The following is a 24,370-nucleotide window of genomic DNA, read 5'->3' on the forward strand; positions in this document are numbered from 1 at the left end:
TTTTCCTCCTTTAAACCTGCTTTCGACTTTAGGTTTAGGTTTAACAAAAGATTGGAATTTGCGATTTAATGCTACACCTTGAAAAATGTTGTATTTGCCCAGCGTGTTTAAATGCAGTGATATGAGATCCTTCACAAACATTATGTGACAGACCCAGTGCTCCGTAGCACAGATACCAAAGGACAGCTGATTATCTGTGAGGTGTGCTGGCACTGAAAAAAAAACCCAGCAGCATTTGATGCTGTGGGAATGATGCTCTACTGTCCATTTTACAGCGGCGCCAGTGTTATAAATGTTGCTTGCTTTTAGCTGCTACTGCAAAAATGGTTTGATAGATCTTACACTGTGACATGGTAAATATGCATTTCACTTGAGGAAGGATTTTTGCTGTAAACCACAACTTAAGAAATCAACTTAAAAACAAACAAAATAGATGAAATCATTATTAATATTATTCAGTTGAGCATCCACAGTAATCTAAATGCTGTGCCACTCTTCTGTGGTAAAGAAAGAGCTGTTGATTTAGATCTGCATTCCTATCTTCAGCTCAGTGCTCAGTGTAGTGACTGAAAGAATGAGCTCGCATATACAAGTGGCTGAAATGACCTCTCTGAAAGGTGTCTGGTCTCAGCCTTTGAGACAGGACGAGGACCTTTGCCACACTGGCTGCTATACATTGGGCACTTCATATTGAAAGAAGCCATTTGATATGGTGCGATATAGTTCTACTAGGATGATTTCTAGATGAGCAGTTTCAGTTATGTTCAAATGGGAGTAGGCCCAGAGGTAGACCCAGGGCACGCTAGGCATGCTGAGATTATGTCTCTCAGTTGGCTTGGAAACACTTTTGGTGTGTTCCCGGAAGAGGACCTAACTTCTTGGAAGTGGATTTTAAGAGGTCTCTAGAAGACAACCAAACTCTCTGGCCTTCAGTATATTGTGGGGCAGGGGGCCCTCTGATAGTCATCAAGGTGTTGATTTTGCTCTGAAGTTCATGCTGCTTTTGTTTGCTTCCAATATAGACAGTGGTAAAGGTGCTAATACACAGAAGGTATGGTTATCTCTCCAGCTACCCCTTTGCAACCTGGCCCTTTGGGCAGGAAACAGTTGATTTGGTAACAGGCTTTGTTTAGTTCCAGAGTCAACTATAGCTCAGCGAGACAGTGTATCCTGATTAAAACAAAGACTGGCTGACAAAAACATGCAGGGAATGGCTTTTAGTTAAATACTGCTCACTAGTATCTCTACATTTACTGGTAGGCTTTCCCTTTTGGCCTCACTGGACAGTATAAGAAGAAATTCCCGGGTTTACCACAATAGAGTCTTTGTCTCAAGAGTCTCAACTGCCAAAACTCAAAACTTCCAAACCCTGTAACACTTGTTGGATGAAGGAATCATACCCTTCCCAATCAACCAGAAACTGGAGAATCCGATCCACCACAGCACACCCAAAATGCTACAGACAGCATTGGCCGAATGGTCACCCACCACCCTGCCAGGTCAACGGAGGGCTAGCCAAGAGGTACAGAGAGCTGGAAGATATGGGATTGATTTGGAACACATGGAATGGAGGATAGATTTTTATGGAAGCAGGTAGTTTAAGGCACACAGCAGAAGTGCCAGTCTTGCATGCTTTCATTGCTATCTTGTTCTTACATTCTGTCTTCTTATTTTGTTGTCCTTCCTGTGTGTGTTAAAATTATTTCTAGCACACTTGAGAAACAAGACCAGTATGCATGCCTGGTCCAGTCATTCCACTGACTGTCAGGATCGTGTATGTGTCTGTTCTTTGACTTGTGCTCCGATGTCTATCCAGTTTAGGATTAGGCATGTATACATTAAAATGTTTTCAGTTGTAATTATTATTGATCTGCAGGGCTTCTGGTTAGGATGCCTCCTTAATGGTAGAGTGATACAATCCCATCTGTCCTGGAAACACACCAGACTCCTAAAGAGTTTGTGGAGGATGTGACGAAAAAGAAAGATGTTCAGACTACTACTCTGTGGCATCTCACTATGCGGAGCGAAACAACAGAGATTTTTCAATACACTTTGTTCTCAGTCACCATCTCTTTTTAACCTGCCTTTTTACGTTTGTTTTCATTCGCTACCTGGCTAGATTTGAGAAAAGATTGTGATGTGGGTTCAAATATGTACCTTTACCCAGCATGTGGAGATTAAAAGATTAAGCAGTACAGGAGAGAAACAGACATGAGTGATTTTGTGCCAGTAATGTTAGTACTCTGTACCTGCAGTAATGAAATGAGGTGTGACTGCAAAGAGGGAATGCCATTTTTCCAGAAGAATTCCTAGTTCTTTGTGCGTATTTTGGTATATATGAGCATACTTGTGTGAACGCTTCATGTTAGTGTTTGTGTGTATGTGTGTATGTGCGTGTTTATTGGTCTGTCTTGCTGAGCCGTGCTCTCTATCCCCAGGTAAGAGCCATCATTTTCTGTCCCTGCGTGGAGCCGTGAAGAAAAATGCGGCTTTCCTTCGTAAGGCGTGTGCGTCTGTCTGCATGGTCCAGCACTAGTTAAAGCTTTACTGGATTCTAGACATGCAAGCAGATTGCAACCTCTCTGCTCACCTATACTCCCCACTTTCCGATGCCTCTCTTCCTCCCCTTTTTATCCACTCCCCCTCCAGTGGAGTAAGCATCTTTCTCTGCAGCCTCCAGAGTGGGAATCAGCTGCCTCTCAACACTGTAAAGTAGTTTATTCTCTTCCTTACCCTTTTTCATGCACCAACCACTGAATGATGATTAAATATGAGGGCCATATATATGAATATCCTCCGACAGTGGAGACATGGAATTTTCCCCCTGATAACTACCCCTGCTGCTGGCAAAATTGCATGTCTTTATTACATTAAAATCTTTACAGTGTTTCATGGCCCTTTAAATTACTTAAGTACATCCAAAATGTAAAAAAACAAAACAAAAAACCTCAAAGTCCAGGGAATAGGGATACAAGGAGAGAAATAACATTACTGTGCTGAGATGAAACAACTTTTGTAGGAAAGGATCTGCATCTGCCTGACTTGTCTGAAAAAATAACAAGAGGATGTCATCACAGAAAACAACTGGAGTGATGGTTTCGTACCACACGACTCATAAAAAACACTGTTCTTACTATTGTTAGTGATGTCAGAGTCCTCTCCTTGGTTTTTCAGATTCCTTTCCCTAAAGTCCCCCCCCCCCCTCCTGCATCACTATTAGCCTTGCTAGCTGCAATAATGAAATACAGTGGAGAAACAGCTTTGAAATGAGAAATTTAACATTTTTATGAAATCAAATTACCAAAAGCCTGCATGAAAAGATTTGTGTTGTCATTATTAAGACAATGATACAAAGTAGAATTCAGTGTCTTTTGGGGGGTTTGAGTGACATTTTAAATTAAATATATTTTTCATTTTTGTGACTGGAAAGAAAATCTGTTTTAGTTTGCTGACAAAAACACCAAAACAAACACGAGAAGCTGTCATAAAAACACAAATTGTTGTGGAGGATGCTTTTTTTTTCCAGAAATAGCGCCGTGAGTTCATGTTCAAGCTCACCAACACATGCCAACACTTTCTGTTCTATCACTTTTCTGTCTTCCTGTCTTCCCTCCTCTGCCCCTCCTTTCAATACTATATGTTCCTTTTCCTTCTTCATCTCCTTCCCTGTCTCTGTGTCTCAGGTCTTTGGGGTTTTACTCTAACAATAGGCTTTAAACTAGTTCAGCGCTCCATTGAGGGGAAGGCACCAGGCTGCTTTTATATTTGAAAGGCTTTTAGCCTCAGGAGAGACCAGAGGGCCCTGAGTGCTTTTAACTAAGTAGCATAGCAGCAGGTGGCACGTGTCGAGGTGAAGAAACACACAGCGTGTTCATGGCAGAGGTATTCAAGTTGAGACAGACCATCGTGATCTCTACAGCGCTAAACTCGTTCATCCCTAACCATGTGTCAAAGTACAGTAACCTAATGCACTGTTCACTCACTGTAGCTTACTTTGACACATCATTGGGCTTACAAGCCATCTCTTGGGATAACCAAGAGATACATAACCACATAACCTTTGGAGTAATTTTCTAAACATGACTTCATGACCTCGCCTGGTGGATTTCTCAAGTTTCAGTAGCAAATCTGCACAAAAGACCAACTAAATGCAGGAATACATGTAACTGGACTTTTTGGCGCAGAATCAATGAGTAAATGAAAAAGATAATCCAAGTCAGAATAACATTATTCATATCTTTTTTTTTTTTTTTGTAATTGGGGTTTGTTTGCAGGTTTTTCGAGAGGGTCGTGGTTAAGAGCTGATCATATTATTTGGTTTCATGCTGTAAGATCATTTGCACCAGTAGGTTTTACTGAAGATATCTTATTTTAACAAAAGAGGCATTGATATTCATATGCAGTACCTGGCTCTGGTGCCCAGAGGGTGTTACAATAAGTGTTTGAGGTGACAGTGAGGGGAATGCAGCTCATTCCCGCCAGCAGGCAAAGACTGACAGAAGCAATAAAAACCAATGTATCACTTCATATCAATCTCTCCAGCAGCCTTTCCCACATTCTTTTCTCCCCGTCTCTCCCGCTAACCATACCTCCCTCAGTGCCTCCATTACTTTCTCCCTCCAATCCTGCCTTTCTATTTTCCTTCATTTTTTCTTCTATTCCATCCTTACCTGCCAATTTATATTACTCCTGCCTAAGGATAAAGTGCCACATTTACAGTGTACTTGTGATTTATATAAACAAAGAAAAAACTTTCCACCTGTTTGCAAATCTGCAAAATTATCACTGGGGCGAGGAGTAAAACTGTACTTTTTCTTTTTAATAGTTTGATTGTTTTTAAAGACCAATCCCGTCCCCACACACCATCTGTAGACTACAGATAGACATCTTTTTTCCCCAACTCTTTGGGTCTTGAAATCACAAATGGATTTGATCAAGTTTTAATCCCCTCAACGTAAAGCAATCCCCCAGCTTGAAAATGGAAATCCTTCTAAATAGCCCCAATGTTGAATACCCAAAAGTTAAAATCGAGCACAGAAATGGTTGACTAATTTCAAAAATTGTGGCGATGTCAATAAGCATGCTAATGCTTCAGCTTAGTTTCATTCACCACAGCAGCAATTGGCAAAATTAGAATTAGTCAACCTTTTCCTCAAGTGTTGTGTCTGTGCTACCTTTTTAGCTTTAGGCATTAAGCTGTGGAATTATATTACTTTGGTTTAGCACCACAAACTAACAAGGTTGCAAGGTTTGTGTCCCAGGATCCCTAACTGGCAACTTAGTGTGTAATTAGTGTGGGCAATCAGTGCAAAATTTGGGAATGGTTTTATTGACTCTAGGGTATGTATGTAGCCGTGTGCCTTAATTAGCAGGATTGAATAATGCTGACTTTTTAATTCCTATACTTCAACAGTGATTTTAATTAGCTTGTATGCTAGTGCAAGATAACTCCGATAAAGATCAAATGTTTAACACCAACTAAGTGTCCAGTGCTCCTCGGTACCTGAACACTGGTTGCAAGTGTGTTGTCTTGCACCTGTAAAATTCTACAGTGTTTTCCGTTGCATAATTATGATGTCCGACCCATTTCTCCTTCTGGTTAATTCATCTCTCTTTCTGTTTCTCTCCACATCTGTCAATTTTTTTCCCTTTCTCTGCTGCTGCTCATCTCTGTCTCTCAGTGAGCATGCCAGCCAGCGAGAATGAATCAGTCAACACAGACAACGCCCCCGGGGGAGACGTAGAGGGTGAGACCTGCTGTACCCGGCTGGCGTAAGTATCTCACCGTCTTTCACAGACACACCTTTCCTCCTCCCTCTTTTCCTCAGCTTTCTCACCCATCTTTTGTCAGGTTTAAGGACAGATTGCATCCTGCAGTATTGTGCATGGAAGAATTGCCTCAGATTGCTTGTATACTTTACTGATCTCACAAGTCTGTTAGACTACAGTAGCACAAAGCTGTCAATATAGTCCACATGGATAAAGTTCTGTTAGAGTAAAGTTGGATAGATCTGAAGGGGAACTAATCAGAGCTGCTGCTCCTGGAAGTGGTTTTTTTTTTTTTTTAACTCGCTAGTTTATTAGTAGTACTGCCCTTTTTTCCACTTTCTTTCGGCAAACTGTTGCTAGGCAAGCAAATTGAGGAGCAAAAACTAGTTGCTAGATCGCAGTTCCAGCTAAAAAATGATTTTAATCTCGTTTTACGGTTGTTTTCCTCATATCATAATTATAAATGTGCTATTGCTATCAGTTTGCGAACTAGAGGTTTATAGTTTGAACACAGTTTTTAAGTTTATCTAGTTGGGTAGTGAGTGCACACAACTGCTACACGTGGTACAAGGACAAAGCCAATCATTGCTTGGGAGCTAATGAATTTTGAAAAGCAAGACAAATCTATCTTATGTAAATCCTAACTCCATCTAATAGTATTCCATCTTTATTTTTTCTTTCATCTCTCTCCGAGTTTCCGTTCTCTCCCTCTCTACCCACTTTTCTCTGTTAGCTGTTGAAGTGCTTTCTTCCGCCCCTGTGGGAGCTCACAAACAGCTGACTCACTCATTCCCGCTTCCCGCTCTGCTTTCATTTTTTACATTATTCAAACAAATGTGTTGCTTTCTTTCTTAGACACAAGACAGCACAGGGGCCGCGACCCCAGCGGACTTATTTCAGTACACACATGCAAACACACCTGCATAAAAAAACTGTTGCTCACGAGCAGAAATGCATTACACAGAAACTTTAATCTTAAATTTAAACTGATTCACTCTCAACCGCAGGCGCGATAAGGCTAGTTGGCACACGTGGATGGCACGCTGTTGTTTATCTGTACTCTCACTGTCCATCTGTTATTTCATCTTTGTTATGTTGTATGTGTTTATTTGTGATCTGTCAGGCTAAAATAAAAAAAAATAAAAGGGTATGTCATATGTGAGGCTTAAGCTGGACCCAGAAATGAAATATGGAATAATGAAATGCCCAATAAATAAGAAACCAGCAATTTGATACTTAAAAATTAAGTTTCTTTTACTAAAATTAGTAATTAGACAATTATTTGATTGGCTATGTTGCCTCACTTTAGTCACCACTAACCTGTGAGGACATGCAGTTCTGGATTATGTTTTTTTAAATTAAATATTATTATTGGCTACGTAATGGTTTTTCCAAGTACTCACGTTGCCAGTCAGTGTAATAAAGATGATGTATTGCAATACATCCTTATCCCAGGCACTACAGGCTATGGACATCCATGCCATGACGCTCCAAGTGTACAGTATCTGTACTGATTTTAATGCCAGAGGAGGTTTGGAATTCTGCAAGTGTCGAGTCAGCAGGGTGTTGGTGACTTTTGCAAACTACACACCTCCGCACTCGTGCATGGTCTGCCGCTTTATGGCTGCGGTTTCTAAATTCTCCCAGTTTGCAATAAAACCACTTTTAGTTCACTGTGAAATATCTAGAAAGAAAGAAATTTTACAAGCTCACTTGTTGCAACAGTGGCTTTCTTTTATGGTACCATGGTTGAATTCAGCGATCTCTTTAGAACAACCATTCTTTCACAAATGTTTTAAAGGCAACCTGCATGGCTAGGTGCTTTTAATTCAGAGATTAAGACGTGTGGCCAAATACTTTTGTCCACATAGTGTAAGTGGCCATGGCTAAAGTCATTGATATCTTGCTTGAACTTTCATTTGCTGATTTGGTTTCTCTTTTTAATCTTGGACTATGTTTATATATTTTAAACTATATTTATAGGCTTAGGAGTTCTGCTACTCCAGCAGTTTTAACCAAACCGCATTAGCTGACATGCTGAGGATTAGACGGGTCAGAATATTTAGGAAATAAATGACATAATATCTGCTTTATTATGTTGTTTTCTTGGCGATCAGTAATGCCCTTGGTGTTACCATTCATAACGTTTAATTTAAATTCACATATCCAGAGATTGATATGTAGTGTACCCCGCCAGGACTAGAAATATAGCCCCTTATTCTTTCTCTGTGAGATTTTAACAAATTTGACATGGAGTATTCCTCCCAGTATTCCGGAGGAAAGATTTCAGAGTATGTCAGTTCTTCTTCACATCGGCATGGAGCTGTTCCTCACGGTACAAGCTACTTTAGCACCCACTGGTCTCGTAATCAAGACGGACACATGAAGACAAGAGATGTGTGTCCTGTCAGCTCCCATATCCAGCCAGTCAGTCATTTTAGTCTTTTGTTCAGTCAGTCAGTGAAAACAATTCATTGCTTCGGTCAGTGAGCTCGTCGGTTAATTTATCTGCTTTTACCAACATCAGAGTAGTCAGTGAAAACAATCCAAGGAAAGTTTCATGGGGACCATAAAATTTTCATATATTTTTAAAAATGTGGTCATTCAGCATCCCCACAGATTTGTGATCAAATTAAATATTTAAAGTCATAAATTGAGTGATTCTTTTTATTTTTTAGATTAGATTTTTCCACTATGGGGACTCTTCTCTCAAAATGTCTTCCATAATCTCTTGTCCTCAGTTATCCATGTTGTACCTTTTCCGTTACAGTGGTGAACAATCAACAGACATTTTGTTACAATAATAAATGACGTTTCTTTTTCACACCAGGATTGATTGAAGGAAATTCAAACTCGCAGTTTGCTTTCTTTTGACTGGATGCCACTGTATGTGTGTTTGGGGGTGATTTGTTCAAGAGAAAATCAGGAAATATAACGGCAAAGTGCATTTTGTTATATTGTACCCAAAATCTGTTCCCAGTGGGTGCATAAAAATGGACAGGCCGTTTTTTTAAAAAAGCAGATATGTTCTTTGATCATCCTGTGGAGAGAATCAGCAGTTGTGCTTACGTATCGGGGAATGTTTGAGGTTGATCAAGAAACATATGCCAAGACATTTGTGATAATAAGGGAAGCTATTCCCCTTTATCCCTCTCAAATCACCCCTTTCGTGTGCACCTGTCTATATGTGTGTTATGTGTGTATGTATAATCCATTCTGTTTTCTGTGTTCCAGAATTAGGATCTCCAAATCCAAGTTCAGGTTAGTACATGTTGTTTACCATAGTCTCTTAATTCACCTGCTCTAATGTCTCTAATGCTGTGCTATTTAATTGGTCGTTGGTGTTTTTGTGTGTGTTTGTACCTGTGTGTGTGTGTGTCGGGGGTGTTTGTGTACAGATGTGCAAAAGGAACACAGGCAAACATAGCCTTGCTCTTTGAAGAAACTGTTGTGAATATGTTGGTTCTTCTCTTGCAAAGTGTGATGAGAAGATCGTTGCCATGGTTATGTTTGTGCAGTAAAATAAATTTATGGTAACAATTATTTAAGCTTAGCACAGTAGTTATCAGACTCCAGAATAGCAGACAGGGGAAAAATATAGAGTGAATGAGATGAATTAAAATGGAAGATAAACAGACAAAAGTTTTGGTGGTAATGTTTAATCAGAAAAATAGATTATTTCTTGCTTGGTAGTGATGTGAACTTTTTTCTGTTTCTTAAATGGGGTATGTCAAATAAAGTTTAACATAAATACTGTAAACAGCCTCGTTCTGTCCTACCAACACATTTAAAGCAAAGTTGCCAGTAAATATGTTAGATCCGCCACTTATAAGCATTTGTGGAGAATAATTATGGAACATGCTCAAATGATTTTTTTATGTCTCATTACAGAAACAAAACACACATCACAGCTTCCACAAAATCTGCATACTGACTGTTTACTATTTGACTTCTATGGAAACCTAATATGTCCCTTTATTGTCCCTCTCACGTCTCAGTATCTAGATTAAATGCATACATAATACATTAAGACCACACTGGTTTCATTAAAGGTCAATACAGTGGTCCCGTGTTTATCACGGGAGTTACGTTTCAAAAATAACCCGCAATAGGTGAAATCCACAAAGTTGCCAACTTTATTTTTTACAATTATTATAGATGTTTTAAGGCTGTAAAGCCACCCACTACACACTTTACACACTTTTCTCAGACAGGCACGAACATTTTTACACTTTTTGTTCTTGTTTAAACACATTCAAAGTTCAAGCCTTCGTAGAAAAATACGTCTAGTATTATAGAATGAAACCAAGACACCCGCGGTTGCCTTTGACGGTGCAAAATGTTTCGTCGATATTGTTGTTTGTTGGGGAGAAAACTTACAAACATACAGTACAGCACTTCAGAGTCACACTGCTAGCGATTGAAGATTTATGCAAATTTGACAAGCTGAACGCATTCTGTACTGTACAGAAGACCCGCACGAGATTGATTGACAGTGGTCTACAGCCCATCAGGACGCAGAACACAATGCGCTGTCAAAAACACAAAAAACAAACAAACCACAAAAAACAACCCCAAAACCATGGAAAATTGCACAAACAAAAAATCCGCGAAACAGCGAGGCCGCGAAAGGTGAACCGCGTTATAGCGAGGGACCAAATAATACACTTAGACTATTTAATTTACTTGCAAGAACAATAAGTTGTTGTTACAGTGATGGAGAAAAAGCTTTTGATAAGGTAAACTTTGGATTTGTTGAATCATTCTATAACTTCTGTATACCACACCATTAGCCACTGGCACTACGAATGGAATAATCTCACAAAATGACACACAAAACAGGGGTACTAGGCAAAGATGCCCATCACCATCAGTCTTCTTTTTTCTTTTTTAATTGAGCCACTCATAGCGCCTACAGTATCTGTCAAAATAAAAATATCATCTGAATCCCAACATCTAATAATAACCTCAAGATTAGTCTTTATGCAGATGACATTTAACTTTTCATGCAAAATCCATATTCACCAGTACTTGAAACAATTAGAATTATCAAGGAATTCTCAAAAATTTCCAACCATTCCATAAAATGGTCCAAATTCTTCCACTGATATCTCCATAGCTGGGATGGGACAACGAACTAACTATCCCTCTGTACACAAAGTATTTGAAAAACACTAATGTTTCTTGAATTGGAGTCACGAACACGATAAAAAACTGTAGCGTAACGATGCATACCTGCTTGTGTTGTGTTGTGAGTGTGTCTCATGTAAAGTTCAGTGTGAGCATCATGGCAGAAGCCAGTGTGTGCCATAAGTGACTATAAAAAGCACTCACGCACATTTAAACAGAAGACTGATGCAACATATATTGGCAGAGGGAGAAGATTCTCTGGTGGGCTGTGTTGATCTGTTTGAATTAGAGGAGTCACGATTGGATGAAAAATCCTCTTGCATGTTTACTGCGGTTGACAAATGGGTCAAGTACGCATAATGCAAAGACACCCACATGTGTACAAAATGATGACAAAGTGACTTACAGTGTTTATTTGGAGAAAAAAACAATTAATTGCTCGTTCTTTTTTTAAAGCAATTCATTACATAAATATATAATCAGTGTCTAGGCTATTGAAATTAAAAGATATACATGTGAAAATCTTAAGTGAAATTCATGCATCACTACCTCTTCACCTGTAGGTACCTGTAAGACCACAAGCTGCTCTTCGTTAGTGTTTTTGATGTTACTTAACCAGAATAGGACAATTATGAAATTACAGTCGACACCTTATCAGTATATGAGTGTCGAAACACCCTTTGAGTGGAGTTTTTCACACAGATGTGACTGCAAAGTTTAACGCTAGCAATTATCAGAAACAATGACTTTAATTTCCAACATGAGAGAGCATTTAAGGTGTAAAAGACCTGACCACAGCATAGAGGAAGATATTAAAATCACTAAATTAAAAAAAAGGGGGTTGGCATCCTAAAATGAGCTACTTCTCTTTTTAAAGCATTGTTTTCCTTTGTGTTGTGAGTCACAATATAACATATTTCACTTTAAATTTGCCCCTTCGATCATTTTAAGAGCGCAAATGTTCTTTTTTTTTCTCAAACGGTGCATATCTCATGCTCCAGCACAGCTCTTTGTACTGGTTTCTCCTTTCTGTGAAACGCCTTTGAGGATGACTAACCCTCGACCACAGACCGAGGCGTGATGTCATCACTGTTTTGTAGAAAACCTAATTGACTCTTTCTTGTCCTTCTATTTGTTTTTCACCATTCGCTTGTTTCTTTTGATTCTTTTTCTTGGTTTATCTTATTGCTCGTGGGTCCTTTTCTCTTCCCTCATCTTTCCCTTTTCCCACCATTCTCTGTCCCATCCTCCTACCTCTCTTTTCTCTCCCACCTTTTCCCAACTTATTATTTCTGCTTCTTCCTTCTCAGCCGCTACTCCCGGAGGTGGAACAGGCTGTGTCGAAGGAAATGCCGGGCAGCAGTCAAATCACAAGTTTTCTATTGGCTGGTCATATTCCTGGTTTTCCTCAACACTCTGACCATTGCCTCTGAACATCACCAGCAGCCTCAGTGGCTAACTGATGTACAAGGTACATTGCTCAACCCACACATATGCACACAAAACAGTAATATGTCTGATCTGGGCTTAATTATTGACCTCTGTGCAATTGCTTTCTTTGGCATTATATTTGCATCCCACTCTAATTTTACTCCCCCTTTATTTCCCTCCCCAGACATAGCCAATAAGGTTTTGCTAGCGCTCTTTACTGGTGAGATGCTGTTGAAGATGTACAGTCTGGGCCTGCAGGTAGGACACTGTATCACTGTTTTGTGTTAACACTGACCACATTCTACCCTTTTTTCTACCTTTGACGTCTGCGTTTTGCTCCTCACAGGCCTACTTTGTTTCACTCTTCAATCGGTTCGACAGCTTCGTAGTATGTGGAGGGATCCTTGAAACCATTCTGGTGGAAACAAAAATCATGTCTCCTCTTGGCATCTCTGTATTACGTTGTGTACGCTTACTCAGAATCTTCAAAATAACCAGGTTAGTGTAGACCTTAAAGCATATGCATTTGATAAGCAGAAGTTATTCCTTCAGTCCTCCAACAGACAAGATACTCACAATGATACCTAATGCTATACTGAACATAAAGTAACACTTTAGTATACTTTATTGATCCCCGTGGGCAAATTCCTCTCTGCGTTTAACCCATTCACTCAGTGAAGCAGTGGGCAGCCATGGGCGCCCAGGGAGCAGTGTGTAGGGACGGTACCTTGCTCAGGGGTACCTTGGGGTAGCAATTCAGTGGATTCGAAACCCTCAATCTTCCAATCATGGGGCCACCACTCTCCCACTCTACCTACTGAGCTAACACTGCCCCGTTTTACAGTGTTTCTATACCAGTGGAGCCTTAATGTTGCATTCAGCAAAGCGGAAACAGGATGAAGGACTAACAGGTTACAATAGGTCTGTGATGCAATTACCAAAAACAACAAACAAACTTGGATTTTATTTTGCCACAGTAATCATTTGGTGAGAATTTCCTATTGTGACTAGTTTACATACACTCATTGACCGCTTCATTAGGTACACCTCGTTATAATGGGTTGGATGCAGTTTTCCCTTGAGAACTGCTGTAATTCTTCAAAGCATAGATTCAACGCTATGGTGGAAACGTTCCTCAGAGGTTTTGGTCCATATTGACACGATAGCATTTGTCAGCTACACATCCCGTCCACCACATCCCAAACGAGCGCTATTGGATTGAGCTTTAGTGACTTTTGAGGCTATTCGAGTCCAGTTAACGTATTGTCAAGATTAGGAAAGCAGTGGGAAATGATTTGAGCTTTGTGACGTGGCGCCTTATCCTACTAGAAGCAGTCGTCAGAAGACACTGTGGTCATAAAGAGATGGACAGCAACAACAGCCAGGTATTGGACTGGTGTTACGTCCCCTGGCTAGTGATTACCATTCTTCGTCTTGGGCAATGGACCAACACAGTCCACAATGACACGTTCAAAAGGTTCACCGAGTACTGGTATAGGATGAAGAGGAGCTATAGGAACTGTCTGGTTTGGCTTTCCTGCAATCTGACATGTTGTAACAACTGGATTCAAGGAAGGACGGATCTATGCTTTCATGTTGTTTATGCCAAATGCTGACTCGACCACCTGAATGTCGCACCATAAATCAAAGCTCATCAGACCAGGCTGACACCAACAACCATGCCACATTCAGAGTCACTTAAGTCACTGCATTAATCAGTTTATCAGGGTGTACCAAATACAGTCCAGTGATATTGGCTTTTTAGACTTGTCAAGGTTTGGGAAGCATAGGGGTGAGGACCCAAATACAGGATTTCAGAAAGAAACCTTAATAACAAAGCAAAGTTTTCAATAGTAGCTTTCAATATATGTAAACTGGAGTAAAAATTAACAAGGTCTAAGAACAAAAAATCAGCACGACAAAACATGCAAAGGCTACACACAGAGAACACACTGTGACAAAAACTGGACTATTTATACACAAAGGGCTAATTAGGAAATGAATAACAGGAGGGTAACACACCCACACACAGGTAAAGACAATCATGATAATCAGGGAAAGACAGATTGGAAGCAAAACATACACAGGACGCATATTGAAAATAAAAAAAACCAACAGGGAGTAACCAAAATACTCACAGAGATACGACGGTCACATTAACATGAAGACAGAGACAAAGGAACTCTGGAGGGCAAACACATAAAACAGAAACACAGAACAGAGGGAAAAAACAATAAAGGAAACACTGAAAAGTTCAATCCTACAACTGAAACACTAAATCATGAATCCAGGATGGCAAAACATAAACTTCTTAGCAGGAAACTCCGGCAGCACTGTTAAACTGAAACAGAAACGATCAGACTCCCTTCTAGTCACTTCTAAACTATAAAGAAATCAAAATAGAAATCCAACAGTCAACCTACCAAATATATTATAACAAGACTACCATTTCAACTAAATTTCTCTTCCTTTAGATATTGGAACTCTTTGTCCAACCTGGTGGCATCCCTGCTGAACTCTGTCCGCTCCATCGCTTCCCTGCTGCTCCTGCTGTTCCTCTTCATCATCATCTTCTCCCTGCTGGGCATGCAGCTGTTTGGGGGAAAATTCAACTTTGACGAGACCCGACGAAGCACGTTTGACAACTTCCCCCAGTCTCTGCTCACTGTGTTTCAGGTAATCATGCTCCACTTTTTCTCATGAAGTGTGTCCGGCCTCCATTGTCACCTTACATTTGTCCTTGAATGATACAAAAAGTGTAAATTTGATAATGTTGCTTAATTAAATGTAATCTGTCACTACCACAAGGCTGAGGCTTCTTTTAAATGAAATTTTTTTTTTATAAGATTTCGTTTACTGTCTTCTATCTCTACAGATCCTGACCGGAGAGGACTGGAACTCTGTGATGTATGATGGTATCATGGCGTATGGTGGTCCAGCTTTTCCTGGCATGCTAGTTTGCATCTACTTCATCATCCTCTTCATCTGTGGAAACTGTATCCTACCACATCAGGAGGTCCCCATTGTCACAAAGCACTTGCTCATAGGGAATCTTTTGGTTGTTCTAGATTGTTGCAGAGTCTTTCTATTATAATGTCAGGTCCTTTTAGATGTTGGTGCTATGTAAATACAAATACATGGAATAGCTACACCAGTAACCCAGGACATGCGGGCGTGATGCTTATACGTGTAGAATTTCAAAATAAAAACATGGTGCGTCAGATCCAGTAACTGACAGTCAAATTTGTTTTCTGACAATCTTTAATCCTGTCATCAAATGGATACTGGCGTTGCTGATTGTGATTTGAATCACTGAGTCACATCTGATATCTAACCCCTTGTTAAGATGCAGTTGCAGGGGAAAAGAACACATTTTGCATGCAGATGCTTTCTCTAAAGCTAAAAGATTTTAGTGCGGGCCACTGAGCGTCTGTACTTAAAAGTACAGAGTAGTTAAAAATGTGTTTTTCAGATTAAATTGTTACTATTCATCAGCTTAGCCTGTTGAATCCAAAGCCAGTGCAGGATTAGTCATTTGGCTTTGGAGTCTGCATTCATTGGTTTTGAATGCTGTTTATCTGATCACTTCAACATAACAGTCTATGAACATTAACTGATATTTTTTTGATTTATTGATTAGCATTCAAATATCTCAGTGAATAAAGAATAAAGATTACCACAAAGCAAGAAAGCACGAGACAAGGCTAATCAAAAGGTATTGGCTGAAGCATATGCTTATTACGCCAACCCTTTTAGCAAAAGATGTTTTAGCATGCAGCTCCTGTACACAGGGCTCGAAGCAAAGAATAAAACAAAGCAAAAAACAAAAAAACAAAACAAAACTCACTTTTTAACCCAAGCCTCAAGTGGTCATTACAGGAACTGTAGGTTTTGGCTTCCTTTTTTAGCCCCAGGGGTTGCCACCTGTTTATAGCCAGCTTTGTTTGTGATCTGATGGGTCAGCAACATCCTTAACATCACCCCTCTGAACAGACATCCTGCTGAATGTCTTCTTGGCCATTGCTGTAGACAATCTGGCAGACGCCGAGAGCCTGACATCAGCCCAGAAAGAGGAAGAGGAGGAGAAGGAGAGGAAAAAACTGGCCAGGTAAAGCAGAAAACTGAATGGAGGCAGTCAGACAAAAAATTGTAAAGGGATAGAGGGAGATGTTGAGACCCAGCCAATCCAAACAGCACAGGGAAAACTTTAGCTTGCAGCATCTTGGATAGCCTATTATTTCCTCAAGGTGAATAAAGATGCTGACACTAGAAGCTTGAATTAAACCACTAAAATTGCTTTTTCATACATAGAATACAAACATATTATTTGGCTTTTCTCTACAACAGTTTATTATTTTTTTCAGTATCATTGCAAAGATTAATTCCCAGCAAAGATCAAAGTTGAGTTTAAAGTGCAGCTGAGAAAGAAAGTGTTCTTTAGCACAAATCATAAAAATGTATTCTGCTTAGTTGCAATCTGTATTAATCTATGGAAAAGGTGCAACAGAAAATTTTAATTTTCCTCACAGCTGAGAAAATACCCCCTATGATTGCACGTCTTTATTTTGTCCCTCTGATGTTAATTTATGTATGGAGAAGGGAAGATGCTAGAGTTGAGGATCTTCTTGTTCTCTCTCCTTCTCCAGGCTTGGCAGTCCAGAGAAGCGTCATGAAAATGAGAAGCCGCCTCTGGAGGAAGAGAAGAAGGAGAAAATAGAGCTGAAGTCCATTACTTCTGATGGGGAGACCAACACTGCTACAAAGGTACATAGAGACACACAAAGACTCAGTAAGAATATGTGTGTGTGTGTTCAAAGGAGTGAGAAAAAATGAACGAAATCTCATACTTCTCCTTTTCAGATTAACATGGATGACTGCTGTGGTGATGAGAGCGAAGAGAAGAATCCATATCCCGCCAATGATTATATAGGTAACACACACCACAGCCATAAATGTTATGTGTTCTTATAGGTATAAGGTAAGAGGTGGAGAATTTTGTCTTTGTTATTATAAAAAACAGTTAGTTACTAACATTATATTCCTTCTTCCCCCTTTCCTTCTTTATCTTACTCTCCTCTTTACCGTTCCTCCTAATCAGGAGATGAAGACGATGATGAGCCAGAGATGCCTGTGGGCCCGAGGCCACGGCCCCTCTCTGACATTCAGCTGAAGGAGAAGGCTGTCCCCATGCCTGAGGCCCGAGCTTTCTTTATCTTCAGCCACACCAACAAGTAATCTTCCTTTCCAACTTCATTTTCTCCGCCCAATATTTCAGTCAGCTTCTGCTGTATTGGTTTTGGCATCCTTTTCCTTTAAAGAGACAAGATGAAAACATTTTGCTTTCTTTCTCTCTTGCACTTTGTTTTGTAGGTTCAGGGTTCTCTGCCATAAGGTCGTCAACCACAACATCTTCACCAACCTCATCCTCTTCTTCATCCTGCTCAGCAGCATCAGTCTAGCGGCAGAAGACCCTGTCAAAAATGACTCCTTCAGAAATAAGGTAGCATATAAGTGATATAACGCCCGTCTACTCGATTTGAGCGCATCCATAGACTGCTTTTATCTATACTTAAGCACTTTTATCTAACACACTCTAACACACACACACACATTCACACACACTCTCACACTTCAATTAATTAATCTGGGGCAAATCAGGGTTCAGTATCCACAGCAGTATTTCGGCAGTATATCTAACGACCTTATGATTACTGGATGACCAGCTCTACTGCCTGAGCCACATGAAAAAAACCCATATATAACTGTATAAATAAAGTATATAAAGACATACAATGCCGGATGTACAGTAAGGCACAGTAGCCATAATTAGATGCCCACACGCACACTCATTCTGACCTAAATGGATTATAGCTATAGAGGAACCAAAGCTTATTGTGAGTGGCCCGTTACACTTAATGAGATTTTGTCTCGAGTACTGTAACTGTTACTAACTTCATGTTAAGAAGATATGAAACGCCTCTTAAGCTTTGCTCTCTTTTAAACTGTTTTATTAGCCAAAAAGAAAAATGAGTAGTTATTGTATCATTGTGTACACATACAGTGTGAAAATATATTTATGAGGGTGTTTTTTGTGTTGAAATGAATGTATTTACTGTTTTAGTGTTTGCACAGTCTGTTTTGACAATGTGTAAGAAGTTCTTATGCAGCAGCGGAGACTTCGTGTTTAGCCTCAAGGCGAGCTGTGAAACCGCAACATTTTCAGTTACTTTGCAGTATACGAAGGATATATCTGCAATTGTACTCGCTGTGTGACATCAGCCCGTTGTTCGTAAATTAATGTGGTGTTTATGAATGTAATGGAGCTTTAGTCTAATGCAAACACCATGTGTGCTGCTGTATCTGTTTTTGTGCACAGTTTCCTGTCTCAGTCAGTGAGACGTATTCCTCAGAGGCCAATAAAGATCTGTTTTATTATATTTCCCCTGGCTTTGGTATAGGATCCTATTATATATTCTATTAGTCTAAACCAATTAACCTTAGTCTGAAACAGTAATGAAATCAAACAACCTGTTTTTCAGATTTTCCAGCATTTCTATTTTAGTTCATTTGGACCTGAACATTATTATTGTTGTGGAGTTGTGGAGTCCTTTATGTTATGCTGCAGCTGACCGTAAGTCCTGCTTTTTCCCCAAAAAGAAGCACACATTCATTGCCAAGTTTTACCACACATTTTACCAAGTTTAGGTCTTCAAGAGTGCTTCTGCTAATGGGGCACAAATAGATTGTATATAGGCAGTGGACATCACCAACTGGTTTGTAGACTGATGTTCTGAAGCCTTGAGCATTTTGACTGTTTCTATCTTCTGTATAAAAATTTACTTCTATACAATGGATCAGCACAAGAGTTCGCCATCTTTTCAGGCCCAGTAGCTATTGCCATCGTTTATGTACAGACTATGAACCTAAAAAAAGTGCCTTCTAATGCTGTGTTTGGGTCGTGGGTGGCGCATCGGCTAGTCGTACATCTCTGAATTTTTGTAAATCGGATTGCGCCACAGCCACCGCAGCTGGGTTGAGGACTCGTGTCTGCGGGTCGTTTTTTTAGCGGCATTTTAATAATATTCCAGCACAGCAGCTCAGACACATGCAGATATACAGTTTGAAAATATCCGGTTTTGATTTCTTCTCCTCCTATATTAGTGCTTATGTGGTGATACTGTCTGAGTGGCGACAGGAGAATACTGCAGCACCTTCCTGCACTGTAACGGCAGGTGTAAATACGGGTTTCTGTTAAAATCACTTGCAGTGGTCAGCGAAGCGACCATTACAGCAGGTAGACTGTGGCCTTAAGAGAGTCATGAGCATTTCTGAATTCATTCAGCTTTGTTTTGTGAAATGTTAAATAATCTTGGTTGATTAAGAACTTTGTCATGGCAAATGAAACAGTGTAACAACTTTGGTCTCTGTTCATTCAGAAAGCCTTTGCGTGTTGGGCAGGGGTAGTCCAAGTCCAGTTAAAATACAATGTTGTATTTATTTTCAGATCCTGGGCTATGCAGATCATGTGTTTACTGGACTCTTCACCATCGAGATCATTCTTAAGGTAGTATTTAATGTTTGTGATGCACACTAAAGCATTCATTCACTGTTCATTCAGTTTCTTTTTTTTTTCTTTGCTAAAATTAACATTTGGCTGTCAAATAATATTTAATCATTACAAGCTGGTTGATGTGCTTACCAAAAATTATTTACTGGATTTAGATGTATAGATAGGCAAACTGTAGATGCGGTAATATAGTGTTTTTTTCTAGTAAGCTAGCATTAAACCCTTCTAAAATATTGCTGCTCATGGTAAAAGGTAATAATCTGAACTTTGACCCCTGCAGATGACAGCCTATGGCGCCTTCCTCCACAAAGGTTCTTTCTGTAGAAACTATTTTAACATCCTGGACTTGGTGGTGGTCAGCGTGTCTCTCATCTCCTCTGGAATACAGTGAGTACAGTACGATGTTTTATGGTGCATGTGTTATACCTGATCCAGTCACGTTGTAAGCTTCACCGATATTTCTAACATTTTCCAAATATCATTAAACACGCATTTGTGTTATTGTCTCGGATATAATCACACAAATTGTGACTACTGCGTGAGACACAAATCAAGTGCCTAAGTTGGGGGGAAAAAAAAACGTTTTTATTAGCAAATTGCTCGGTGCTTTACACTTCTCTGTCTTCTCATAACAAGTTCACACTTCATTACTCCTAATCCGCTGTCTCTTTGTGATGTTTATTAAAATGTTCTCTTCTTCTTGCAGCAAATAACTCATTGAAATGCTGTGATGTTTAATATTCTATACTGCACTTTCTGTCTCTGATGCTTAATAGACTAGACTTCTCGACGTAAGTCCATATTAGTCCGTGTTATAACCCCTTTAACAGACCGTCACCTGAACCGTGTAAAGCTGTCACTTTTTTGATTTGATATTCCTATAGTCTTGGAGAGTTTAGTCGAAGACTCACCCAAATAAAACCAAATCTGTCACTGAATGGTTTTGTCGAGTAGGATAACACTGAACTTGTAATGAATGAACACATGCAGTTCTTTTTTGAGCCAGATCCACTGCAGAATGCATCTTTTACAAGCAGCAACATAATTGGTTTCTACCCAGAAAAAGTGTTACATTGAGTAAATTATCCTGGGTCTTCCAATACTCTCGTCGCATTTCATATCCAATTGATGTTAATGAGTTTGTCTTTTTTTCCACTTTTTGTCATGGATTTTGGGGGCAGGTCAAATTCAGTTCTCATATTTCTAGATAAATGCAACTCTCCTGGGTTATAGAAATGACGCCCTAATGCTAGAATCCAGTGGTTTTTGCCTGTTAAAGGTAGCGAGTGAGTGGGATTTTTCTTTATTTATCACAGTTAAAAGAACTGCAATGATGTTATGATCAACCACTACTGCAATATAGTTTTTTTTATTTTTACTCCTACCAAATAAGAACCCATTTTACGTATAAGTTGTAGAGAAGCTGTGAAAAACCCTCATAAAAAGCATGTAAAAAAACTCCTACTGTATACACTACATATGACAGATTGCTTGTTTGTGTTGTCACCCCGAGTAAGCCTCATAATGTGACAGCATGAAATATGGCTTACATCGGCTAAGAAGACAGAACTATAGCAAAACAATACCTGATGACCTCATCTATTTTTGCTCTCTTATCGCTAGTCAGAGTCCTTTTCATCAGGTGGATGGCGTGCTTCATCCCTGTCATCAGACTCCGACAGTTAAAATATCGCCTTTTAAAAATAATTTGACGTTTCCACGAATAACCTAGCAGTTGGTTTGACTGTGATATGCGATTGATAACATCCTACTCCACACGAGCTACCTTTAAGTGCCTTTAACTTCCACATTTCTCTGTAAAAAGTTGCACAGCGGGTAATGTTTTTCTTTTGTTTCTCACTCTTTGTTTCAAAGTTAGCACAGAGTATTGTTTCCCTCCAAATCACAACTTTACCCATCAAGAAAGTCACTCCTTGAAATATATTTATGTTGACATTTTGAAAACACCTTCTTTTCCTCGTACTTGTGTCACACAGTGGAAAGCGTTTTTGTATTTTTCCTTCATTTATCTGAAAAACTGGCTTGTTAAATAAAGGGAAGCGACTTTGACCAACTCAGCTCAAGTATTAATAATCACGCTGAGAGAGGCCTGGTTCAGATCAGAGAAGGACTAATGCTAAAGCTCTTTCCAGACAGTTATTGTACAACTCAAAATGTCATGGTATTAATTTTATTCTTTTTTTTCCTTAGTATGTAAATCACTTTCTTTTAAAGCTCTACCTGAAAAAGGTCACACCATTTGACCTTTGGCTTGTAGTGACCCTCTTTTACAGCACAGTAGTTTGCTTGTAAATGTCTGCCTGTGTCTTTATGTTGGCCCATCCGTGTTGTTTCATTATGTGTGTTTGTCCATATATTATATGTGTTTCATGTGCATTACTATGAAACGGATACACTGTTACTAATATCTGTTTTTGAGGAGCTACAGTTAGGTCCATAATTTGTCAGACAGTGACATAATTTTGGCACTTTTGCCTCTGTGAACCATTACAATGGATTTTAAATCAAGCAATCAAGATGCAATTAAAGTGCAGACTTTCAGCTTTAATTTAAGAGTTTTTACAACAGTTTTGCATGAACGGTTCAGGAATTACAACAATTTTCATATACGCCCTCCGGATTTTAGATGGTCAAAAGCAATTGGACAACTGGTGGACTAACATTGATGGCCTGTTCCTTTCTTATTTCATGACACACCCAAACATAATATCTGAAGTGCAAAAAATGTTGCATTTTTAAATATGAGGCTCAAAGAGACGTCAGTGCAATTGAAGGAGGCCCTCATTAAAAACAAAATAAACTAAGGTAATAAACTTTTTAAAAAATCAGAGATAGGAGAAACACTGCAAAGGGCTGAAACACCACAAAAGACAACTAAGGAACATGATGTATGATGATATTTCTTTAAGATTGATCTTTAAAAATATATTTAAAAATGTGCTTTGTCATTTAATTGTACAATTACTTTTGATTCTCTGAAAATGGTATCAAACAATGGCTTTAATTACTGAAATGTTATTGCAAACTTTTGTAAAATCACCTTGAATTAAAGCTGAAAGGGGGAAATTTATTCACATCTTAATAGCTTGATTTAAATCCACTATGGTAGTTTAGAAAAAACTTAAAAAATTAAAATAAAAATTGTGTCTTTGTCAGACAAATTATGGACGTGACTGTATGCTTTCTGCTTTTGAAAGTGACCCCTTGATAACTGATGCTAGAACTACTCGTAACATTAACAAAGTCTATTAAATTGGCTTTAAACTGCCTAAAAAGTAAGTATGTGCATAGCTAAATAGTTTCTGTTTATAAAATAAATAACATTAACAACATTACAGCAACAATCTAGGCATAAAGATTAATTTATTTAGTAACATAATACACGTTGGTCTTCTTGGGAAGAATGCTTTCATAGCTATGGGATGTTAGTTAGTTGTGTAGATGATGAAATGCTTGATGTTGAGTTCTGGGTTCTTGGGTTTTTGTTCCTGTTTTTCATGCTCACAGTACCCCCGTTGTTTCTTTGAGTTCCTTTTTCGTGTCTGTGTTGGTGTTTTTGTTTTGTGTTCCCACTGTTGTTTAGTGTTTGTCTTCATATCTCGGTGTTTTTTTCTTTTTACTCTTCTACTTGGAAGGTTAGTCTTCTGTATCCAGTTTTACTTTCTATTTTTTTCCCCTCATTGTTTTTACCTGTTGCTGACTGGTGCACCTCTCCCCTCTTCCTAGCTGTGTGCCATCATGTAATCAGTTCCCAGTGTATGTATACTCCGACCTTTCTGTTTGTCATGGCGTCTGTTTTCTTACCTTCTTTTGTTCCCATGGTGTTACATGTTTTTTCATCCTCCTTGTGTTCCTGTTTGGTCTTTTTTGTATTTTGTACAATTTTTCAGCAGCCAAATAAACTGCTCACTTTCAGTTACTTCTCCTGCCTTCGACTTCTGCCTCTCGGTGCTCTCCACTCTAAGCCGTGACAAAATTTCAGTTTTACATTTTATGTTTCCCTAAAAACAAATCAAGGCTGTGTTAGATTCCTTTTTGTATCTGTTTTTTGTCATCTTTCTTAATTTCTTGTGAACTTTTATTTCAGTTGTCCATTGTATTTTGTCCATTTTTTTGTCATTTCATTAGCTTTTCGTTGCATCAGCCTCCACAGTTTGTGTTTAAAAGTAAAGACTCTACTGAAAGCAGTTTATGGTGTGTGTTGTTCCAACATTACAAATATATTTTTTCAAGATGGTAAGATGTGGTCAATCAAATTGGCAGGTCAGTAGTTTAATCAAATGTGTGTCTACAGGTCCAGCGCGATTAATGTTGTAAAAATCCTGAGAGTTCTGCGCGTGCTTAGACCACTGAGGGCCATCAACAGAGCCAAAGGACTAAAGGTTGACATAGTCACGCATAAAAAATACACACAATGCACACTTATCTGTCCTCTAAAAAAAGGCATAGACT

The 24,370-nt window shown here is 39.1% G+C and overlaps 1 protein-coding gene across 1 annotated transcript in view; it reads left to right on the forward strand.

The window, feature by feature from the left end:
* The window catches only part of cacna1c (calcium voltage-gated channel subunit alpha1 C), a 222,027-nt gene that overhangs the window by 160,048 nt on the left and 37,609 nt on the right, over positions 1–24,370 (forward strand). Inside the window, exons 11-26 of the mRNA XM_087830331.1 lie at positions 2,439–2,507; positions 5,682–5,772; positions 9,004–9,030; positions 12,210–12,370; positions 12,515–12,588; positions 12,677–12,828; positions 14,805–15,006; positions 15,206–15,326; positions 16,324–16,438; positions 16,977–17,094; positions 17,191–17,260; positions 17,429–17,561; positions 17,701–17,830; positions 19,835–19,894; positions 20,178–20,284; positions 24,213–24,300. Of these exons, the coding sequence (XP_087686457.1) occupies positions 2,439–2,507; positions 5,682–5,772; positions 9,004–9,030; positions 12,210–12,370; positions 12,515–12,588; positions 12,677–12,828; positions 14,805–15,006; positions 15,206–15,326; positions 16,324–16,438; positions 16,977–17,094; positions 17,191–17,260; positions 17,429–17,561; positions 17,701–17,830; positions 19,835–19,894; positions 20,178–20,284; positions 24,213–24,300 (1,718 nt within the window). The remainder of the gene's footprint in view (positions 1–2,438; positions 2,508–5,681; positions 5,773–9,003; positions 9,031–12,209; positions 12,371–12,514; positions 12,589–12,676; positions 12,829–14,804; positions 15,007–15,205; positions 15,327–16,323; positions 16,439–16,976; positions 17,095–17,190; positions 17,261–17,428; positions 17,562–17,700; positions 17,831–19,834; positions 19,895–20,177; positions 20,285–24,212; positions 24,301–24,370) is intronic.

This window comes from Neolamprologus brichardi, chromosome 17 (genome assembly GCF_056152115.1).
Source record: "Neolamprologus brichardi isolate AB-2024 chromosome 17, ASM5615211v1, whole genome shotgun sequence".
In the NCBI taxonomy this organism is placed as follows: domain Eukaryota; kingdom Metazoa; phylum Chordata; class Actinopteri; order Cichliformes; family Cichlidae; genus Neolamprologus; species Neolamprologus brichardi.